Source organism: Protopterus annectens, chromosome 2.part1, assembly GCF_019279795.1.
Source record: "Protopterus annectens isolate FY-2018-M chromosome 2.part1, PAN1.0, whole genome shotgun sequence".
NCBI lineage: Eukaryota > Metazoa > Chordata > Ceratodontiformes > Protopteridae > Protopterus > Protopterus annectens.
The window spans coordinates 1,604,266,468-1,604,287,261 of NC_056729.1; the positions used below are offsets into that span (position 1 = coordinate 1,604,266,468).

At 41.0% G+C, this 20,794-nt stretch overlaps 1 protein-coding gene across 1 annotated transcript in view; it reads left to right on the plus strand.

Annotated features, from left to right (window-relative positions):
• Nucleotides 1-20,794, plus strand: part of SLC2A1 (solute carrier family 2 member 1) — a 582,025-nt gene that overhangs the window by 517,799 nt on the left and 43,432 nt on the right. The window contains exon 8 of the mRNA XM_044063044.1: nt 8,217-8,318. Within this exon, the coding sequence (XP_043918979.1) occupies nt 8,217-8,318 (102 nt within the window). The remainder of the gene's footprint in view (nt 1-8,216; nt 8,319-20,794) is intronic.

Here is a 20,794-nt window from a genome sequence, read left to right on the forward strand (position 1 = left end):
GGGGGCTCACATGGCAGGACAATGCATTCAAGGTAAATGGAGCCCAAAGCAAATGCACCTGTATATCAATCGGAAAGAAATGTTAGTGGTACAGAATGCTCTGACAGCCTTCAAAGGCCTTATTCTTCCAGAGCAACTATTGGTAAAGACAGACAACACCACCGTTATGTGGTACATAAACAAGCAGGGGGGAACCCATTCCTACCCACTCTGCAGATTAGCCATGGCTCTGTGGAACACAGCCTTGAGCAACCAAGTGCACCTGCAAGCTCAATTCCTGCCAGGCAAACTACATTCACTAGCAGACGACTTAAGCAGAAATCTCATGGACCCACACGAGTGGAAACTGGAACCCATAATATTCAAGCTTTTGAGGAACAGGTGGGGTCATCAGAAGTGGACCTCTTTGCTTCCCCTCAGTAATATCAATTGAGCAAATATTGCACCAGAACTCCCCACAGCCAAGCTTGGAAAGTGGATGCCCTGTTTTTTACCTGGGAAAGTCTCTCAATCTGTGCCTTTCCCCTTCTGCCCCTCCTCTCGAAGATTCTACTAAAGATCAAACAGCACAAGCCAAGGACAATCCTGATTGCACCAGACTGGCCACGCCAGCACTGGTACCCTCTTTTGCTCAGTCTGACAGTAGTGCCACCATGGCACCTACCTCAGACCCCCTCCCTGCTGTCCCAGCAGGAAAGCCAGATATTGCACTCTCAGCTACAGACCCTGAGCCTAGCAGCCTGGCTCATTCCCTGAAATCATCACCAGCAATCCTCAGTAAGCAGGTGCTGGATGTCATTCTTGAGGCAAGGAGGTCTAGTACAAGAAAATCCTATTCAGAAAAGTGGAAAAGATACTGTTCCTGGAGCCAGTCTCAGGGAATGGATACAACTGTGCCCAGCTTACCTCATATACTACACAAAACAAATCCCAACAGGGAAAAATGGCTAAGAAAGTGAAAAAACGATCCCAACAGTCGACCAGGAACACATCAACTTTATTCACCACAGAGAATTCCTGTGACTAAGCACTTTTGCCATCGATTGGTTTTCAGTGAAGGCCTTCTTCCAGATTTTCAGTGTTAGCACTTAATATTTTTATTTAATTCGACACATCTCAAATACTGCAATCCAGAAAACAAAATGCCTTCTCAGTCAGTCTTTCTAAATTCTCAAATAAAAAGCAAACCAACAATTCCCACTACTTTGTGAGCCCCACAGGAGAGCTCCCACTCCAGCCTGGGACCTTAACCCTGTATTGGAAAAGCTCACGCTTCCGCCCTTTGAACCTGCTGCTACAGCAGAGTTAAAATTCCTCTCATGGAAAACAGCTTTACTTCTAGCCATCACTTCAGCAAGAAGAGTGTCTGAATTGCAGGCCCTTATGGCCATGGAACCTTTCATTATCTTTCATGCAGACAGGGTTTCCCTCAGGACTGACCCATCATTTATGCCTAAGGTGGTATCTAGTGTGGCTTTAAACCAATCCATTCATTTGCCAACTTTTTTCCCTAATCCTCAGAATAAAGGGGAAAGTATCCTGCACTCCCAGGACGTGCACAGGCAGCTTAGGTTCTATCTGGACAGGACTAAGCCTCTCAGAAAATCTGACCAGCTGCTAGTCAGCTTTGCTGCAGGGGCAGAGGGCAAGGCCATTACAAAGCAAACCATTTGTAAATGGAACACCACACTGCATCCATCCATTTCTGCTACAAACACAATGGGATACCTACCTCACAGGGAATCATAGCACATTTCACTAGGGCTACATCAACCTCTACAGCATTTCTCAGGGGAGTCCCTACCAGGGACATCCTGGAAGCTGCAACCTGGAGCTCTGTACACACTTTCACCAAGCATTACCACTTACCTATCTTTTCTAAATCCAGAGCTGGATTTGCCACAGCAGTCTTACAGGGCCTGATTGCTACCCCTAATGCTTCTTAACTACCTCCACCCATCCTCAGCTTTGGGAATCAACCCAAATGTGATGACTGCAACAGTGAAACACGAAGAACATAGTACAGTTGTGTACACTTACCATAAATGTAATTGTTCGAGTGTATTCACTGTTGCAGTCCTGGCTGCCCTCCCTCCAGCCCCCTGACTTTTCTTTACTTCTGCCTATCTTTTTTGGTTTGGAATATGTTGTATCAATGGTATTTGCTTTTTGCTGGGGGTGTTCCATACCATGTAATTGCTTCCTATTTTGGGGGCTCCTGACTTCTGGGGCTGTTATTTGACTTATTATTGATAAGCTCACCAGCCTGGGCATAAACCCTTACGTCACAAGATGGATCGCAAACTGGCTCTTAGACAGATCCCATAAAGTAAGAATAGTGGGATCTATGTCCGAATTCATAGGTTCATAGGTTCATAGGTTTATACTAGGTATCCTAGGCCCCGAGGGGCTTTTAAGCCCCTAGTCTATCGCTTGTGGGCTTACGCACCCCTTTAGTATGAACTATACTCATTATTTTTCTGTGCTCTGTCTGTCGAAGACAGTGACACTAGAAGTATAGGTCATTCAGACCAGTAACAAGTGGTGTGCCTCAGGGCTCTGTCCTGGGGCCCCTCCTGTTTGGCATATACTTCTCAGAAGTACAGGCAAGCACGGAAGGGCTGTGGTTGACTAAGTCTGCGGACGACTGCAAATTGGGTGCTATAATAGAGTCTCCAGCCGACATGGAGATCCTCCAGAAAGGCCTAAATGAGACTGATGCATGGTGTCAAAGCCATGGTCTCAAGCTAAATGCAAAAAAATGTGTAGTAATCCCCTTTGGAAAAAACAGAGCACCCGCAAACTACAACATAGGAGGTAATCCCCTGAAATCTGAAGAAGAAATAAGGGATCTAGGGACCCAAGTAGATAGTCAGCTTTCCTTTGATAACCATGTTGCCAAGGTGGTTAGAAAATCCTTCTATGTGACCCATCTGATCACGAAAGGGTTCGCATCAAGATCTAAGGATGTAATGGTGCCCCTCTACTCTTCCCTCATCAGACCCATTATTGAGTACAATGCACCAATTGGAATGTACCTGGCTAGGCATCTCCAGCAGCTGGAGAGACCACAGAGGTACCTAACCAAGAGGATTACTGGCCTCAAACAGTTGCCCTATGCAGCACGATTGAAAAAGCTAAGACTGTTCTCTGTTGCATACCGCTTTCTCAGAGGCGATCTCTGTCTAACATACAGAGCCATGTCCAACCCAGAATTGTTGAACATGCTCCATCTTAGCAAAACCAAATCTACTCAAGCTACACGCTCTAGGGATATAAACCTCAACACAACAATGAATAGAACATGCTGGAGGGATAGATTCCCTTCGCAGAGACTTCCCTTACTATGGAACAGGGTCCCGATCTACATAAGACAGAGCCCCTCACTATCACTCTTCAAGAGGAACCTTGATGAGTGGATGGGTAACAAAGTTCACACCGGGGATCACACCAACAGCACTACTAGATAGGGGCCAAGGATACTAGCTGCTAGTACAAGGGTCTAGGGAACTACTAAAGGGGCAGTGAATACCGCACAACGTGGCTGGGCTAATATATGCCTTCAGGCAGATAGCCCAGTACCAACCTATGAACCTATAACCTATAAGAAAAACTGATGTAATGGCGTCGGCTGCATGTTTTATACCCCTGACGACCTGACGTCATGAAAGAAGTGACAGCATCCGATGCAGAAAACCCAAGACTGGTTTTCAGGCTGACTGTGGGCTACCTGCAGGCAGATAACCCAAATGTGATGACTGCAACAGTGAATACACTCGAACATCTACATTTATGGTAAGTGTACACAACTGTACTTTTCACACTCTGCACCTCTGCTGGTACTGTACAGAAGCACATGCTCCAGCCAGCTGCACATACTTTGAATACTTTTGCATACAGACACTAGCTTGTTGGAGACTGTAATTACTCCACTGTATTTGTACCTCTGACAGGGATAAGCACACAGTATACAGGGCCACACCATGTTACACTGTAACAATTGTTGGTAAACACAAGCATAGACATGCATAGTTGTAAACTGATGGAAGGAAAATATATTTGTTTTTCTCAAATTACTTTTTATTTATTTTGAACAAATTAGCCAAGTACATAATGAAATATTTTAAGGAATAAGGCAAGGAAAAAAAACAGTGAATAACAAGTAAGATAAAAAAGCAATTCTGTATAAACTAGCTACACTATTTTCATCATATATGCACTCAATATGTAATTTGGAATAAAATTCTTCATGGCATTATTTGCACAGTGCAGACATGCATGCACAATGTACCCACATGGATTTTCATTGGGCGAACCAGTTTTCTCCCACATCCCAAAGATGTGTCATAGGTGAACTAGCAATGCCCTTATACTATATTGCCCATGTGAATATTTGTGAATGTTGTGTGTGTGTGTGTGTGTGTGTGTGTGTGTGTGTGTGTGTGTGTGTGTGTGTGTGTGTGTGTCGTGCAATGGTTTGAATTCCCAAACCTTCCAGGAACCAGAATTCATTTATTGCCTCTGGTTCTTCATGGTGGGGTAGAATGAATGGGCATGCCTATCCTGGAGGTGGAGGTGTATGCTGAAAAATGCTTCTATAGTTGTTCTGTGATGATGGCTGGGAACACATGAGGAGTGCTGTCTACATGGGGAGGGTGGGGCTTTGTCTGAGTCACACACTGAGGCATTAGTAATATGCCACAAGCCCATTTCATGTCACCCCCTTGCACACCATGGTGCACGAGGGTTGGGCTAGTAGCATTATGGCACTTCCCCAAGTGTCTTGATCACCTTAGATTTTGTAGAGGTCAGAAGGTCCCCCAATATTTATATAAACACCTGGCAGCAGACATAGCTGTAGTTTCCATGGATGCATCTAGGAGCTCCAGGTTGGTACTGGATCTCAGTACTTTCCAAATAATATAGGGAGAATAGGATTTGTGATATGTTTTAGGGGAAAAAATCTATACTTTAGTCACTTTTATTTTCTAGACCTGGCAAAATACCAAGGAGAGATCCTGAGGTAAGAAGATGAATTAGCTTTTACAGATCAATGATGCTCTGTGAAGATTACAATTTCTAGGCTGACCATGTGACTCAAAGTTTGGACAAACGCATACATTTAGGTGTGGTTCTGTAGATGCATGGTCAAAGGTAGCAGCTACTGGAGCCATCATCAGAAAGCATGCTTGATAGGAAAGTCAGCCCCTGCAAGAGACGTTAATGGATGGCTGCTTAGAACCCTTAGACAGTAGCTGCCCTTTTGGTCTTCACACAGAAATCTGTAGTGGGCACTTTTAACAGTCATGATTGTATTAGAAAGTCTGGTTCCCCAACTCTGTTGATCTTCGCCCCTACCTCTTGGAAGGGTGACTGACTTTCTTCAAGAAAAAGTGGGTAGGAATTCCCTCAGACAAGTGAGTATTTGACATCATTTCATCTGGCTGTTAAACAGAATGCAGAACCCTCCCTCCTTTCATGGAATTGCCACCTATCCCAACAGATCAGGTGGAGCTGGCCCTTCCCCTCCTCTACCACCTCCTGGCTCAGTGAGACATAGAGAAGGCCTATATTAAGAGAAAGGAAGGAGTTTGATTCTAGATTCTTCCAGGTTCTCAGAGAAGACAGTCAAAGGAATTCTATTCTAGCTGTTTCCAAATTGACCCTATTTTAAGGCTGCCAAAGTTCAAAATGCTCAACCTCCAGTCCCTCCTTCCCTTTCTGAACCCCAAAGCATTCAAGGGATCATAACTTCAAGAAAACAGAAACAAGTAGAAAGGCAAGTTCTGCCACTATGTTGCATTTGTAAGGAGCAGGGGTATCTATATCTGTTCATACCTGGATGAGTGTTTGTTGCAGGCTTAGACTGAGAAGAAGCTGGTAAAGAATTTAGCACTTGCTGTCAAATGCCTCTGAAACTTGGGTTATTTCAGAGCCTTGTAATGTCCAGACTGAACCCCAGTATATCCAGAGTCCTTCTGCGAACAGTATTGAAGACATGGTTGACCAGGACATCCTGTTAACCAGAAAAGGTGTTTTTCCTAGAGGAAATTTGCTTATACCAGTCACAGAAACTGACCATGACAGTGAAGGAGCACTATAGTTTTTGTTTTCCATCATTCTCATGAAGCAGCTGGCAAAGCTCCATGTGCAGAAACTGCCCTGGAACCTGAAAGTCTGGTGGCAAAACATTCTCAGTATCTACAGAAGAGATACCAGTCCGACATGTGTATAGAAGAAAACTGCTTGGTGGTCTTCTCAGGTTGGGGAGTGTATGATGATACCTTTTCTAAGTCCCACTCATAAAAGAACTTAATGACATCAGACAGAGTGTGGAGAGTGCATCCTAGCAACCTCAAGATGTAAAGTCAGTGAACTACAAATCAGGAGAGGTCTCATTCAACAGCAAAGTAATGGTGGTTGTAATCATGGCTCTCAAAACTTTGAAACAAATTGAGAAGTAGGAGTTCTGCTCTAGACCACATAGGAGTTCTGCTCTAGACCACAAACAACATTGCAGTTATGTATTGCATAAACAGACAGGTGCTTTCTCCTCGTATAACTGCTGCATACCAGCCACACTATTTCATATAAATCTCTGTGAATAATAGCATCCGACATGTTTTCTGGGTGGTCCCTAAATGCTGTTCAAGATATCATTGCCTCAGTTGGTGGATTTATAAGGTGCAAAGGGCACATCAGATACCCTAAGTAGAATAGGTATCAGTAGTCATGTCTGGCAGCTAAACAGAACCAACTTCAAAAAGTTGAAGAAAATTTGGGCCTATGGGAGACAGACATCTTCTGTTCTGTAGACAGCTGTCACCTTCCAATATCTGATACATTATTTCCATGGAAGAAAACATGAAAAGTGGTCATCTTCTGTTTTTTATGAAACAGCCTGTTCCTTTATGGGTACCCTTTAGCTCCTTTGCTGTCCAATGTGCTGCAGAAGATAAGGGTGGAGAGACTCAGGATGAGTCTGCTGGTCTTTCTCTGACCCAGAGAATACTGGCTGTCCTCACTGGTACACATGAGAAAGTAACCTTCATGTACCATATTCCTCAGCTAAAGATCTGTCTTGGAACTGTACAGTAACCCCGTGGACCATCACTGATGTGATTGGCTGAAGCCCACTTTTCCATCAGAGCAGATCTGTGTAAAAAATGAAAAGTGATGAGCAAATTGCTGTCTTACCTTTTAAGAAAGCAAGACTTTTACAGGACTTCATTATGCTGGGGTTTTTTGTCTCATGTGGGAAGGTCAAAATTTTGCATGGCCTGTCAGAATTATTCTTTGTTAGTGTCAACCTTTTGACATTTGTATCCTTAAAGCTTACAATGTGGGGTAGCATTTTCTAACACGTTTTACAAACAAACTGTACAAGACTGAGATTCATAACACCCAGAAAACAGAAACTGAAAGGCAAGTTTCCCACTACATGAAGTACTAGGATCCCTCATATTTTGTGGGCAGTCCGTATCCATATTGTTCCTGGTATCGTTTGCTAGTTGTGAATCAACAGCTTCCTGTACCGTGTTTAATTTCTTGCAGAACTGTGCTCTCGAAGATGTTGATCGAGCTTCTCCAAGTCACATCTCAGTCCTCATTATTCCTTGTTGCCCTTGCTTAGTTGTATCTGATTGCAGTGTGGAAATGTCAGTCTGGAAAATAGTTGTTTTCCCAAATACAGTGCTTGATGGCCCTGCATATGGTCTGTGATGTGAACTGATTTTTAATCCTTCCAGAACTGTAACATGAGTATTTTTCTCTAAATTAGTGTTTTTTTTCATTATCTTTTTACATTTATCAATAAAAAGGTCTTAATAATGAATAACTGATAATGATATCAAGGGATTCAGGGCAAATTAAAAGCATGTTTACTCCAGAATGATTATAGAACTGATTGTAGGTATATTTACTAAATTGTCTAACTTCGTGAGTCATATGCTCTCTGCACTTGTAATAATTTTTATCTTGCTATTTTACTGAAATGCATTACTCTTTATGTTCCGAAATGTGGTCACACTGCATGATATTCTGATCTGCAGCAGGTCCTTGTTGTACTTCTCACTTTGAAACAAGATTCCCTCATTTGATTGGGTTTTATCTCAGCTATAGTGTATATGAACAGATAAACGACTTGGATAAATGCATCCTGTAGTATGTATAGTCACAACTTATATCAGTCCTTCTGTTTTCATTCTTTTTGCTAGTTGTTTGTGGTGGAACGTGCTGGTCGCAGAACTTTACACCTTCTTGGTCTTGGTGGAATGGCAGCCTGTGCTGTCCTGATGACTGTTGCCCTTAAATTGCTGGTAAGTTTAAAGTCATGAGTGTGTGAGTGATCACTATGCATTCTTTTATGAACAGATAAATTGATTTACTTTTTATGAAAGAACTTCAGTTGTCTGCACAAATGTGTGTGTGTGTGTGTGTGTGTGTGTGTGTGTGTGTGTGTGTGTGTGTGTGTGTGTGTGTGTGTGTGTGCTCATGTCTGTCTGTTCACACTCCTGTGTGTTTGTTTGTACATAATGTACATGTATATCTATCTGTCTACCTACCTATCTGTTCATCTGTCTGTCTAAAACCTATCTGTCTATCTCTTTGTATCTATCTATCTATCTATATATCTATCTACATGTATTAGTTTGTAAGCATTCAAGTCGGTTTTATTAGGTCCCAAATAGTAAAGTCCAGTCCAGCAAATCTGACGGAACAGACTTTAACACGAGTCCTGCAGTGTGGCAAGTCCTGCTCTCCTTTCTGTAGCAATCAGTGAGACAGTTTAAAATGAATGGGGCTTGAAAATCTGGAATTTATTAAAATATGGTGCGATGATACTTAATATATGGGTGTGTGTGTCTGTGTATACGTATATACAAATCTTTCTCTCTCTCTCTCTTTCTTTATGTGTGTGTGTGTGTGTTCCTAGTAATCATTTTAAATCGAGTTGCTGGCTACTGAGACTTGTCTGCATATATCAACTGGACACAAGCTGATTTAAGTATATTTTTTCTGCACTTATTTAAGATTTGAGTCAGTAAACATTGTGTGTCTTTGATTTACTAAATATTGTGTCTCTGTCTCTCTGCAGTTAATTCCCCGCCCCCTCCCTGTTTCTAGTTGTGGTGTTAATCTTGGTGGCTTTGGAATTGCCCACCCCTGCTGTAAATCTTTTTGCACACTCCTCCTAGACCCATCTCATTTGCTCACTCAACTGAGTACAGTGAGATCATATTTTGATTTTGGATACTCCTACCAGTCCTATCTCCTCTGCGGTGTACAGAGAGAGCACTTGGGAAGGGCATTCCCCTATAGTATCTTAATCTGCTCTGTTTCCTCTGTCTCAAAAAAAAAATTGCACTTCATCTGCCTTACTGTATTTGTGTTTATTCCTACTTTATTACCTTATTTTGCTTTTGCCTCTTCTTAAAAGTACTCAATTTAATTTATTCTGCTGCCTTTATTACTGCTTGTTAGTAGCCTGATTAAATTGTAACTGTTATTCTAAGGCCCTTGGTTTAAGCACTTGGGCTTCAAACTAGTTGTTTTACATTAAGAAGGTTTGTGGTCTGCACTGTTGTGGCAGGACAGGTAGCATACATCCTTCTAAGTTGGGAACTGCTGATTGAAAGCTCAGTGTCTGTTATTCTAAAAGTGTATTAGTTCTGGGTTAAGAACTTGGGCTTCAGGCCAGTTATTTTACATTAAGAAGGTTTGTGGTCTGCACTCTTGTAGGAGGAGAGGCTAGATTCTGCCCTTCTGAGCTGGGAATTTCTGGTTAAAGGCTTATTGCGCATGCTTACTTGAACTGTTTCTTTCTGAAATCGGTACGCCTTGTTTGCTGTAGCATAGACTAGATTCAGGCCGGCTGGATCTAGCTTTGTTTGTATAACTTGTGCACTGATACAGGCCGTCTTTTTTGGAGAAGGTTTTCTCTGTACCCTAGTGGCAGGACTGTGCAGTTAGAACTTGTCTGATTGAAGACTGCTGGAACAGGACTCAGTTTTAAGCTTTTTAACTGGTTAATTGGGTAAAGTGTTGTTTTGATTGTATCTGCTCTATTTTCTGGAAATATATATATATATATATATATATATATATATGTGTACTTGTTTCTCACCTATCTCAACTAGTATAGTCCAATTTTCATGTTATTGCTGAATCCAGGGCTGTGTTACAAGTTTCTGTGTTGCCATACCTTACTTGGATAGAAGGAAGTTGCTCTGTTCACCTGTGAGAGAGGGGAGCTTTGAGCATGCTGTCTGTCCCTGGAGGAGTGGTTTCAGCCCATAAATTAGTAGTTTATTGGCCTTTTTGGGCTAATTTTGATTGTATCTGCTCTATTTTCTGAAAAAAAAAATATACTAGTTTCCCGCCTTTCTGAACTAGTATAGTCCAGTTTTCAGGTTATTGCTGAATCCAGGGCTGTGTTACAAGTTACTGTGTTGTCATTACCTTACTTGGATAGAAGGAAGTTTCTCTGTTCACCTGTGAGAGAGGGGAGCTTTGAGCAGCCTATCTGTCCCTGGAGGAGTGGTTTCAGCCCAGAAGTTAGTAGCTTATTGGCCATTTTGGGCTAATTTCTATCTCTTTCACTTCCCTGCTATAAAAACGTCATTTGCACAGTTTTTACGCTTGTATTCCGCTCAGCAAGTGCCTTCCAGGTGTTCTGCAGAGTCTACAGCAGCAGAGAGACAAAAGAGTGACTTTGGAGTGATTAAGTATCACTTTTCTGCTTTTCTTGCTGTCTTAACTAATTCCGCCTAAAACTCCAGTTTTTTTTAGCGAATCTTTGATTTAAAAAGTTTTGTTATTGTATACAACTCTGCACAGCTCCTCGTGGTGTCCTGCAGAGTGATTCAGGCAGCAGAGAGTCCCAAGAGAGACTTTTCCAGATTTAAGTATTTTTTTCTCTGTTTTTTTGCTCTGACTGCCTTTTCCCACCTAAAAAGCGGATTTCTAACTGATCTGTACTTTAAAAAGTTTAAATTGCATTTGCCTTCTGCTTTTTACAGTTTTTGCACTTGTTTTATATCAATTTAAGTCGTTTTTGTATTGTATAACTGTTGTAGGCTACACACTAAAGTGAGCTAGCCTGTTTATAGCATTTACAGTGTTTTCTGTGTGTTTTTCTGCTGTTTCCTGAAAAAAACAAAAAACATTCTCTTTTCCCACCTTTGCTGAACTAGATTATTCCAGATTTCAGGTTTTGCTGAATTCTGGACTGTGGTATAGTTTCCTGTGTTGCCCATATCCTTGCTTGGATAGGAGGAAGCTTCTCTTTTCACCAGTGAGAGTGGGGAGCTTTGAGCAGCCTATCTGTCCCTGGAGGAGTGGTCTCAGCCCTGAAACTAGTAGCTTATTGGCCATTTTGGGTCAATTCCTATCTCTTTCAGTTTCCCTGCTTTAAAACCTGCATTTGCATGGTTTTAGACGATTTTGCGCATAGCGCAGCATCGGGCAGCACCACTTAAACAGGTTTAAACTATTCCTGGCTCCACAAAGTCTGCTCTTCACTTTTTCCCTTAGAACTGTTCTAAATCTCAAAGTAAGCACTCTATTTTCTTTCTAAAGCCCTGCAGTTGCTCGTATAAGTAATCTTATAAGTAAACACTAATAAACTAAAGCACTACACCCTCTTATACTCCCTTTAAGTACTTGGCTCCCTATTGGTCCTTTTTGGTCAAAAAGTAGTTCCTTTACTATTCTGGCATGTCCAAAAGTCAGTTTCGGGTTTACTTTCCAGTCCAGCTGGTGAATCTGGGAATCTTGAGGCAATGTTACAACTGCCTTATGTACACAGACCACCCTCTCCTCCTCCCAACAAGCTCAAATATATGTGCAAGTCCAAAAAGAAAGTTCTGTGCTATGCTAAAGTCCTGCCAAGCGAAAACCAAAACCAAAGGAATCCAAACAAACAAACGCAGCAGGACACTGCTATGTCTTAAAACTTTTAATAAAACTTAATAATGCAAAACACAAGATGAGCGCTTTCGGGATTCAACCCTTCATCAGATAAAAATCTCAATACAAACAATCTGTTTAAAAAAGGAACATTAACCAATAACATTCAATGAAAAACCCACCTGTTCTGGAGGGCGGGCTTCACCGGTATTACATCATTCAATCCTGGGTTTCTATGTGCCATCAACTCTATAATCCATCTGGATTCTGCAAGCTCTGTTAGCTGCTTAACATCTCCTCCTCTATTGTTTACCTTAATGTTAACTATAGCCCTAAACTTAAAGTTATGTGTGGGATGTTCTTTCACATGTCTATACAAAGCATTACACAAATCACCATTCCTGATACTACTGAGATGCTGCAAAATCCTCACTTTAAACATGTTGTTGGTCTTCCCTACATAAAAACAGGGACACAGACAACACTCTGCCAGATATACTATATCAGTTGTTCTACAAGTAGCCCTTCCTTTCAGGCATTTGACAATTAAGATGGCTGATAAAGGAGGAGCAGTGGTGGTACTAGATACCGTTTGGTACAACAATAGGTTAATTGATATGTTATCAGATAATAGCACGTACATTGAGATTAATCCTCTGGGAGTTAAACGGGTGATTGACAGGGTGCATCACCGGTTAGGGCTGTTACTCAATAACATGCAGATCACCGAAGATCACCGAAGAAACTTTTAAGTTTTTGTGGATAGATAAGCCGGTCACACCCATCTTTAAGGCATTGCCCAAGATACACAAGTCCTTAGTAGACCCACCCCTAAGACCTATAGTGTCTGGTAGGGGTTGGGTCACGGAGAATATTTCCATTTGGTTGGAATCTACACTCAGACCTTATGTTGAGCGAATGGACAATGTCCTGGTAGATACGGGACATTTTTTGAAGATTTTGGGGGATGTGGAAAAAGCAGATAGGGATGGTTGGCTTTTGATGGTGACCTTAGATGTCAACAGTCTATTCACTGTCATTCACAATGATTATGGCATAGCCTCTGTTGGAGAGCTTTTAAAAGGCTTAGGAGTATTAGACGATAAGATAAATCTTATCAAGGAGATGCTGACCTTAGTATTAGAAAACAATGTCTTCATGGGGGTCAATTCAGTGTACAGACAAGCGCAGGGGGTTGCGATGGGCACCCCCTGTGCAAACACGTATGCCATTCTTGTCCTCTCGTGTTGGGAGCAATCTACTATTTTAGGCAATGATGGGTGGAAGGGTTACATCAGAATGTATGCACGTTTTGTAGATGATATTTTTATTTTGTGGGATGGGGACATCAGTTCATTAGATAATTTTGTCTTGCACTTACACTCTACGACCACATTTTTGAGGTTCACTGCGAACACTTCTTATACCACAATTGATTTTCTGGATGTCTGCATAGAACAGACAAAAGAGGGTTTTTCATCTAGTTTACATAGGAAGGAGTGCTGGAAGAACACTTTGCTGTCATATGACAGCATGCATCCTCGGTTCATGTTTCCCAATATTGTACAGGGGCAGGTCAGCAGAGCCTCCAGAATCAGTGTGGTTGATGCACAATTTGAGGAAGAGATGACTAAACTCAGAGGTTGTTTTCAACAAAGAGGTTATGAAGGGGGTATGGTTAATAGGGTCATGGATAGTAGCAAGGGATTTAGACAGAGTAGGTATAAACCTTGGTTGAAACGGACTCAAGGAGAGTTACCTGCTTCCAGCAGGAATAGCTCTACACAAAGAGGTTTGAAACTGATGTTTACATATGGCAGTAACATCAGTGATGTCTGTAAGATTGTACAAAAGAATTGGAATATTTTGACCTGTGACATTGGTCTAAGGGGAATAGTAGATAATAGCCCGAGCTTCAGGTATAGGAGAATAAGAATTTGAAGGACCTACTATGTAAAGAAAGATCTATTACCAGCAATAGATCAGTAAAGGCAGTAGCAGGCAGTGTACCATGTGGGATATGCAAGGCCTGCGGCAGCATTAATAAGGAGACCTCATTTAAACATCCGGTGACAGGCACGAAAGGGTTCACATCTAGATCAAGAGAGGTCATTGTGCCCCTCTACTCATCATTCATCAGGCCCATAATTGAATACAATGCCCCATTTGGGATGTACCTTACCTGACACCTGCAGCAACTGAAAAGACCCCAAAAGTACCTCACCAAGAGGATCAAGGGACTCAAACAGATGCCCTACGCAGTTAGGCTAAAGAAACTCCAGCTCTGCTCAGTTGCTTACCGCCTACACAGAGGCGATCTGTGCCTGACATATAAAGCCATGTCCAAACCAGAATTAATGGACATGCTCCACCTCAGGAAATCCAAATCCCTTAGAGCTACATGCTCCAGGGACTTAAACCTCAGCACAGAAATAAATAGGACATGCTGGAGGGACAGATTCATATCCCAGAGGCTCCCCTCACTCTGGAACAAAATCCCAATCCATGTTAGGCAGAGCCCCTCAATGACCCCCTTCAAGAGAAATCTTAACGAGTGGATGGGAGATCGTAGGTTTACCCCTGGGATCTCTTATGTGTCCCTACTAGACAGAGGCACAGTAAACTAACCTTAAAAGGGCTATCTTCTGTGACCTACTATACAGAGGCACAGTCATCTAATCTAAAAGGGTGGCGAAAGCCAAACACACTCTGGCTAGGCTTATAAATGCCCTAGGGCAGATAGCCTAGTATCAACCTATGAACCTATGTGTGTACAGATGTTGAAATAGACAAATAGATGGATAGATAGAGAGAGAGTGAGAGAGAGAATTATTGTTATATATTTATACATGAGTCTGTGGTAAATAATCTACTAACCTACATATCGAAACATAAGCAATAAAAACACAATCATCACACACATGCGCGCACACACACACACACACACACACACACACCTCATCACACACTACCATGCATGCCTTCACATTCACGCATGCCATCATCACTCAAAGAAACAAACGCTGCAAGTAAAAACCAAAAGCTATCGTGTACACACACACACACACACACACACACACACACACACACACACACACACACACACACACACACACACACACCTTACCATTCAAAACTAAAGTCATACACACCACTGCAGAAAACACTAAACAATGTGTTCCCTGCATTCTTGCATTTTTAAGTGGGGTCAGTGCCCCCACGTCTCATGATTGCACAAAAGTGGGAAGAGTGCATAATGCATTACCTACTGTACCATAATCCTGCACTAGTCGCATTCTGATCTGATGTATCGCGGTTTTGATAGCATTTCCATTAGATTGTGACAGCGCTGAATGCATTTGATGAGTTGTGTTTCAATCACTGAATGAAGCTTATATCTATTTATATTTATACACATATGCATATCTGTTTATCTAGCTAGCTAGCTATACAGAGACACACACACACTCTCACACACACACACACACACACACACACACACACACACACACACACACACACACACACACACAGTTGTGTGTGGACTCTGTGGGGTGTGGTGTGTAACAGATGAAGCAACCCATACTGTATATTTAGGGAACTAATTCTGCGCCTTACCTGGTACTGCTGCAGTACAAGAATTTTTGTTTGTTATGTAAATTAAGTTCCTGACTTATTCCATTCCATTTGTTTGTTTTGGGGATGTGTCATCTCAGTGAAGGTTGTTTCAGCAAATGGAAAAAATAAATCAAAGGCAGTTCGCAGAGACCATTTTTATTGACAGTGGCAATTGTGACCTCAGAGTTGTGCCTCCGGGAAATGTTAACTGAAGGTGGTATCTGCAAACTGCCTTCGATTTTTTTTTTTGCGTTCTCCTAAACCTTTGAGGAATCAACATGAATCCTTTGTTTTACCCTGTTTGTTTGCAATTATTTTCACTGCTTCTGTAACAATTATTTAAACTGTCTGTTGAATAGGGCTTTAGGTAGTTTATGTGTGTTTCTGTGAGTGTTATGTCATGTGTGTGGTTTTCTTCTCTAATTCTGAGATAATTTTAATCTTTTTGGGGGGATATCATTTAATTCTTTGATGTATTTTAGAGGAGTAGTGATGGTTATGTTAGGATTTATTTATAGGAAACTAATCCTCAACCAAGTTATCTAATCCTGCAATTCAATAGATTTAATTTATTACAGAAATTAATTCCTCACATATTCTATTTTATGCATTCTTTCTTCACATTTTGCTTCAGTCTGCATTACCTTTTCTACTTATTCCATTGCCTCTGTGGTAGTTTTTTTTTGTGGTAATTTTGTTTTCTGACTGGTTAGATCATTTCTTTTTCCATTAGCTGAACATTTTCTGCTGTTTTAATATTGTGAATTTCAATTCTTGGTGGTCAGTTTATAAAGTCTATTGCAAGGTTGTGTGTGCATTCTGTCTATGAATTGTGTGAGATTATACACATTTATATAGAAGTGAATGGGGGAGGTACAGTCTTAGTTTTATGATTGTAGTTTTTTCTCCACTCTCTGTAAATTTGGGTTTGAGGCTTGTTTAGGTGGGCTGAAATTATTTTTTTGTAGTGTGTCTGTCCATGTTTTGTATGTACAGAGTATAAAAATGACTGCTAATGTTTGTTTACCTTTTTGTTTTATTTTATTTTAGTTTCAGTTTGCTAATCGGGTAAGGGGACTAGTCTTTTGACCCTTTCTAGCCACTATTTGGCCTCAGAGAAGAGCAGAAATATAAATACAATGCTGAGTTTGTATCCATAAGAGGACTTCTAATAGGAAATGCATTAGCAGAGCAATTAAAAAACAAATTTGAATATACAGACGTAGAAATCTTTAAAATATGTATAAGAAAGAAAATTAGAGTTTAAATGCAGAATTGATTGGGAATGTTACAGCAATAATTGTACAGCGTACAGTAAAAGATAGATGACCATATTTACATATTCAGAGGACATTTACAGTACACACGTCTTTTCACGTCATTACTTCAAACATTTGTTCAGCAATGGTAAAGTAGATTTTGCATTTGGTTGGGGAGCTGGTTGGTTGTATGTATGTTAGTCAGCATCGTGAAAGCATTTGCAAGCACGTTGTTTTTGAAGATGCTGTTTTAGTTTGGATTTGAATGCCTTAAGTTAATTTTGTGCCCTGATTTCACTAGGGAAGTGATTCTAGGTGACAGGCTTTAGTTTGTAGAATATTTTTTACCCTATTGTTGTTTTAAAACATGGTCTAAAAAGTGAGATGCTGTTGCCCTGGGAGTCTGTAAGATCATATTTAGGCTCTCTAATTAACTCGTTCACTCCAGTACAACTGTTTTGAGTGTGTACCTTTAACCCCTAGTGGGTGTGGCCTGACCCTTTAAAAATGAAGTTATCACCTTACAATTCTAACAAATACTCATTGACAGAGGTCAAATATCAATACAGTTGTGTTTGCTATCATGCATGCTTCAAGATAAAATATTCTGAAACCTTGTATGTAGCATGGTTTTGGAATTATTAATGCAAGTATGAGCAAGTACTATTTGACGCCTAGAGGAGCAGTAGGAGGTACCTGCAGATACACCTGGAGGTGTCACTTGACGAGTAGTGGCCAAGATTAAGAAGTTTGAAACTTAATATCCTTAGACAACAGGATTGCCCTGCAGTGGACAGGTAGCCATTTACATCTTTGTAAAAGATTGCAGTGAAGTAGGTGGCTGTCAGCTAGAGGTACAAATCTGAAGATTTTGTTTTCAGCAACTTGGAGTGTATTTATCTTAGCATCACATTGGAGCAACGAAAGGGAAAGGGAGTACTTAATTTTAATTATTTTAACAAGTAGTGTAAATACAGAGGAGTGAAACTTTCTCAAGCCCCATGATAATGGAGGTGCAGTGTATGAAAACAGTTAATGGTATGGGATAGTATATATAAATTGTTAATAAAGCAGTTAGAGTGGCTACACGAATATGTATACTCCAGGTCTGTAAAAAAATATGTCCAGTATGTCTAAGACAAAGTTGTAAACAGATTAATACTGAACAAAAAACTAATGCGTTCAAAATGTTAAAAGGACAAGTGACGTAGAAGCCAATATCAAAGGGCTCTGGCTGATTATGTTTGTAGATGACTGCAAGCTAGGAGCAGTCATTGAATCTCAGCCATCCTGCAAGAATGTTTGACCCACATAAACAACCAGTGCCAAAGTCAGGGACTGAAACTAAATGCCAAAAAATGCATTATTTTATCCTTTTGGAAGGCATCTACCCCAGGGAACTACACATTGACAATACAACCCTAAGAGTTGACCCAGTTGTTCTGGATTTGACAACATATGTGGACAGTAACCTAATGTTTGACCAACAAGTGTCCATTGTCATAAGAGAGCCCTTCTATATTGCACAGCTTATAAACAAAAGGATTGTGTCTAGATCTAGGGATGCCATTTTCCCACTTTGGTCAGCCCTCATTAGGCCAATCATTGAATATAATGTCCCCTTTGGCCTGTATCTGCCCAGACACATGCAAAACCTAGAAAGGCCGCAGAGATATTTTACTAAAAAGATACAAGGCCTAAACCGCATGTTCTGTGTGGACCGACTGAAAACCTTGTCACTATATTTGATATCCTACAGACTGCTAAGAGGTGACATTTGCATGGCATACAAGGAATCCTCTGACCTATTACTGATGGATTTACTGCACATAAGCAAGTCAAATGGCATCAGACAAACTAAGTCTACTGATCTAAACTGCTTCTCCAACATAAACAGAACGGTTTGGGGGGACGGGTATATCTTGCAGGGGATACCACTGCTCTTGAACTGATTCCCCATCCACATAAAACAAAGTTCATTCCTGTCTATTTTCATGTGCAACTTAATTCTATAGATGGGAAACAGAAAATTTACCCCAGGACTTCCCACTGTACTACTAATGGACTGAGGCAGTTCCTAAAAACATTTAAGCCATGCATGGAGCTCAAATTATCTTTGAAATGATCCCACTTAGTCTCATTAGGGATAATATATAATTATTGACCATAAGATGAGTAAATCCAATCTATAACCAAATAGGATAGGTTATTTTGAGCAGGAAAAAGGGGGTGTTGGCTAGGCTTAAAATGACCTGCAAGACAGCTAGCTCAGTACTTACTTATGAACAAATTAGAATAGTCTCCCTTTCCTTCTCTGGCAAAAAAGAACAGGATAGCACATCATTGCATAAAAAGAAGGCCTGCTTACCTGCTTTAGAGTGGTGTGAGCCTGTGGCATGGCATGGCAACCATGGATCTCTGGAAGTGTGGCCATTTGGGCATGCATCCTTCCATCCATGTTTACAAGTCACTCTGACTCCTACAGCAACCCTTTGATGACCACCACCATCCATGGAGTTTACTAGCCAAGTATTGAACAATAGTAGATTGCCAAACCTTTCCTCTGTGTCACATACACCCACACACACATGCCACCTCCCCACACACACATATAAACACACAAACACATACACACACAAGCACTGCCATGCTCACATATGCATACTGCAGAAACACTATGGAACAATTTTAGATTTACCAACATACCTCTCAAATGTCCATATTTTCGCAGATGTCCAGATTTGTGCCGCATATGTTTGATCTGCTCATAAAATTTGTGGTTTTCTGGCAAATCACTGAGGATTAAGTCACTAAATAATAACATACGTTTGAGTTTTTGATTTCATATACTTCAGAAAATGCTGTTATGTGAGCAACTTCCTAAGTTTGTAAGAGCAGTATTTAAAGTCTTTCCTTGTTTTTGGGCCTTCCCCCATTATTTTAGGCTTTGTCCAGATTTCTTGTACTAAGAAGTTGAGAGGTGCGTGTGTTCACCACTATGCCTCCCACATGTCTGTGGGAGGAAACCAGAGTTTGTGAGGAAAGCCTCAGGCGAACACAGGGAGGACATGCAGAGTCCACACAGGAGGCAGCCCAGCCAAGAATTGAAATGGAGATCCATGTGCTGTGATGAGCTAGTGCTGTACACTGCACCTCAGACGTCATGCATGGCTAACTTCCACATGCCATGAATACCACTGTCAAACATCTACTGTTACTGTGAATATACTCACAGAACTGTTCTTTCTGGTGCCTTACCAGTCATCATCAGTTTGTTTTGTCCTCCTACGAACTGCCTTTTTGCTATCTATATCTTTGCAATACAGTAAACTCTCAGTTAACCGGAACTCAAGCAACTGGCACTCTCAAGCAACCAGCAAAAAAATATTGAAGAAATACAGCAAAATTTCCATATGTTGCACTTTCTGATTTCCCTTCACAGAAACATGCCTTATGTTTCTTAGACCTTTCAAAGGGAAGATAGGAATAAATACCCTATATTCCCAACCTGAGAACAAATCAAACTAAATAGTGTAGGATACAGTATTAGTCAGGGCTGTTTTTAATAGTAACTCTCAAGCAACCAGAAACTACCGTTATCCAGCATCTACCAATCCCCTTGGGTGCTGGTTAGCTGAGATATTATTGTAGTTATGTCTACAGAACAGCATAGACTGTTCTAGAGAATTCATTACTATCCGTCAAATATTTGTCCAAAGGACAACAGATCAAAAAATAAACACTGAAAGACACTTTTGGCTAATAACATGTTAAGCTTTTCTGAAGGGGGCAATCCCCACTGCACCCCCCCAACCTCTCTCTCTTTATATATAGATATGTATATATATATATATATATATATATATATATATATATATATATATATGTGTGTTTATCGTGTTTCACTGTTGCAGTCATTACACTTGGGTTATCCTGCTGGCAGGCTACCCGCAGTCGGCCTGAATTCCAAAGTCTAGGTCCGGCGTCGGTTGCTGTCGCCTCTTCCC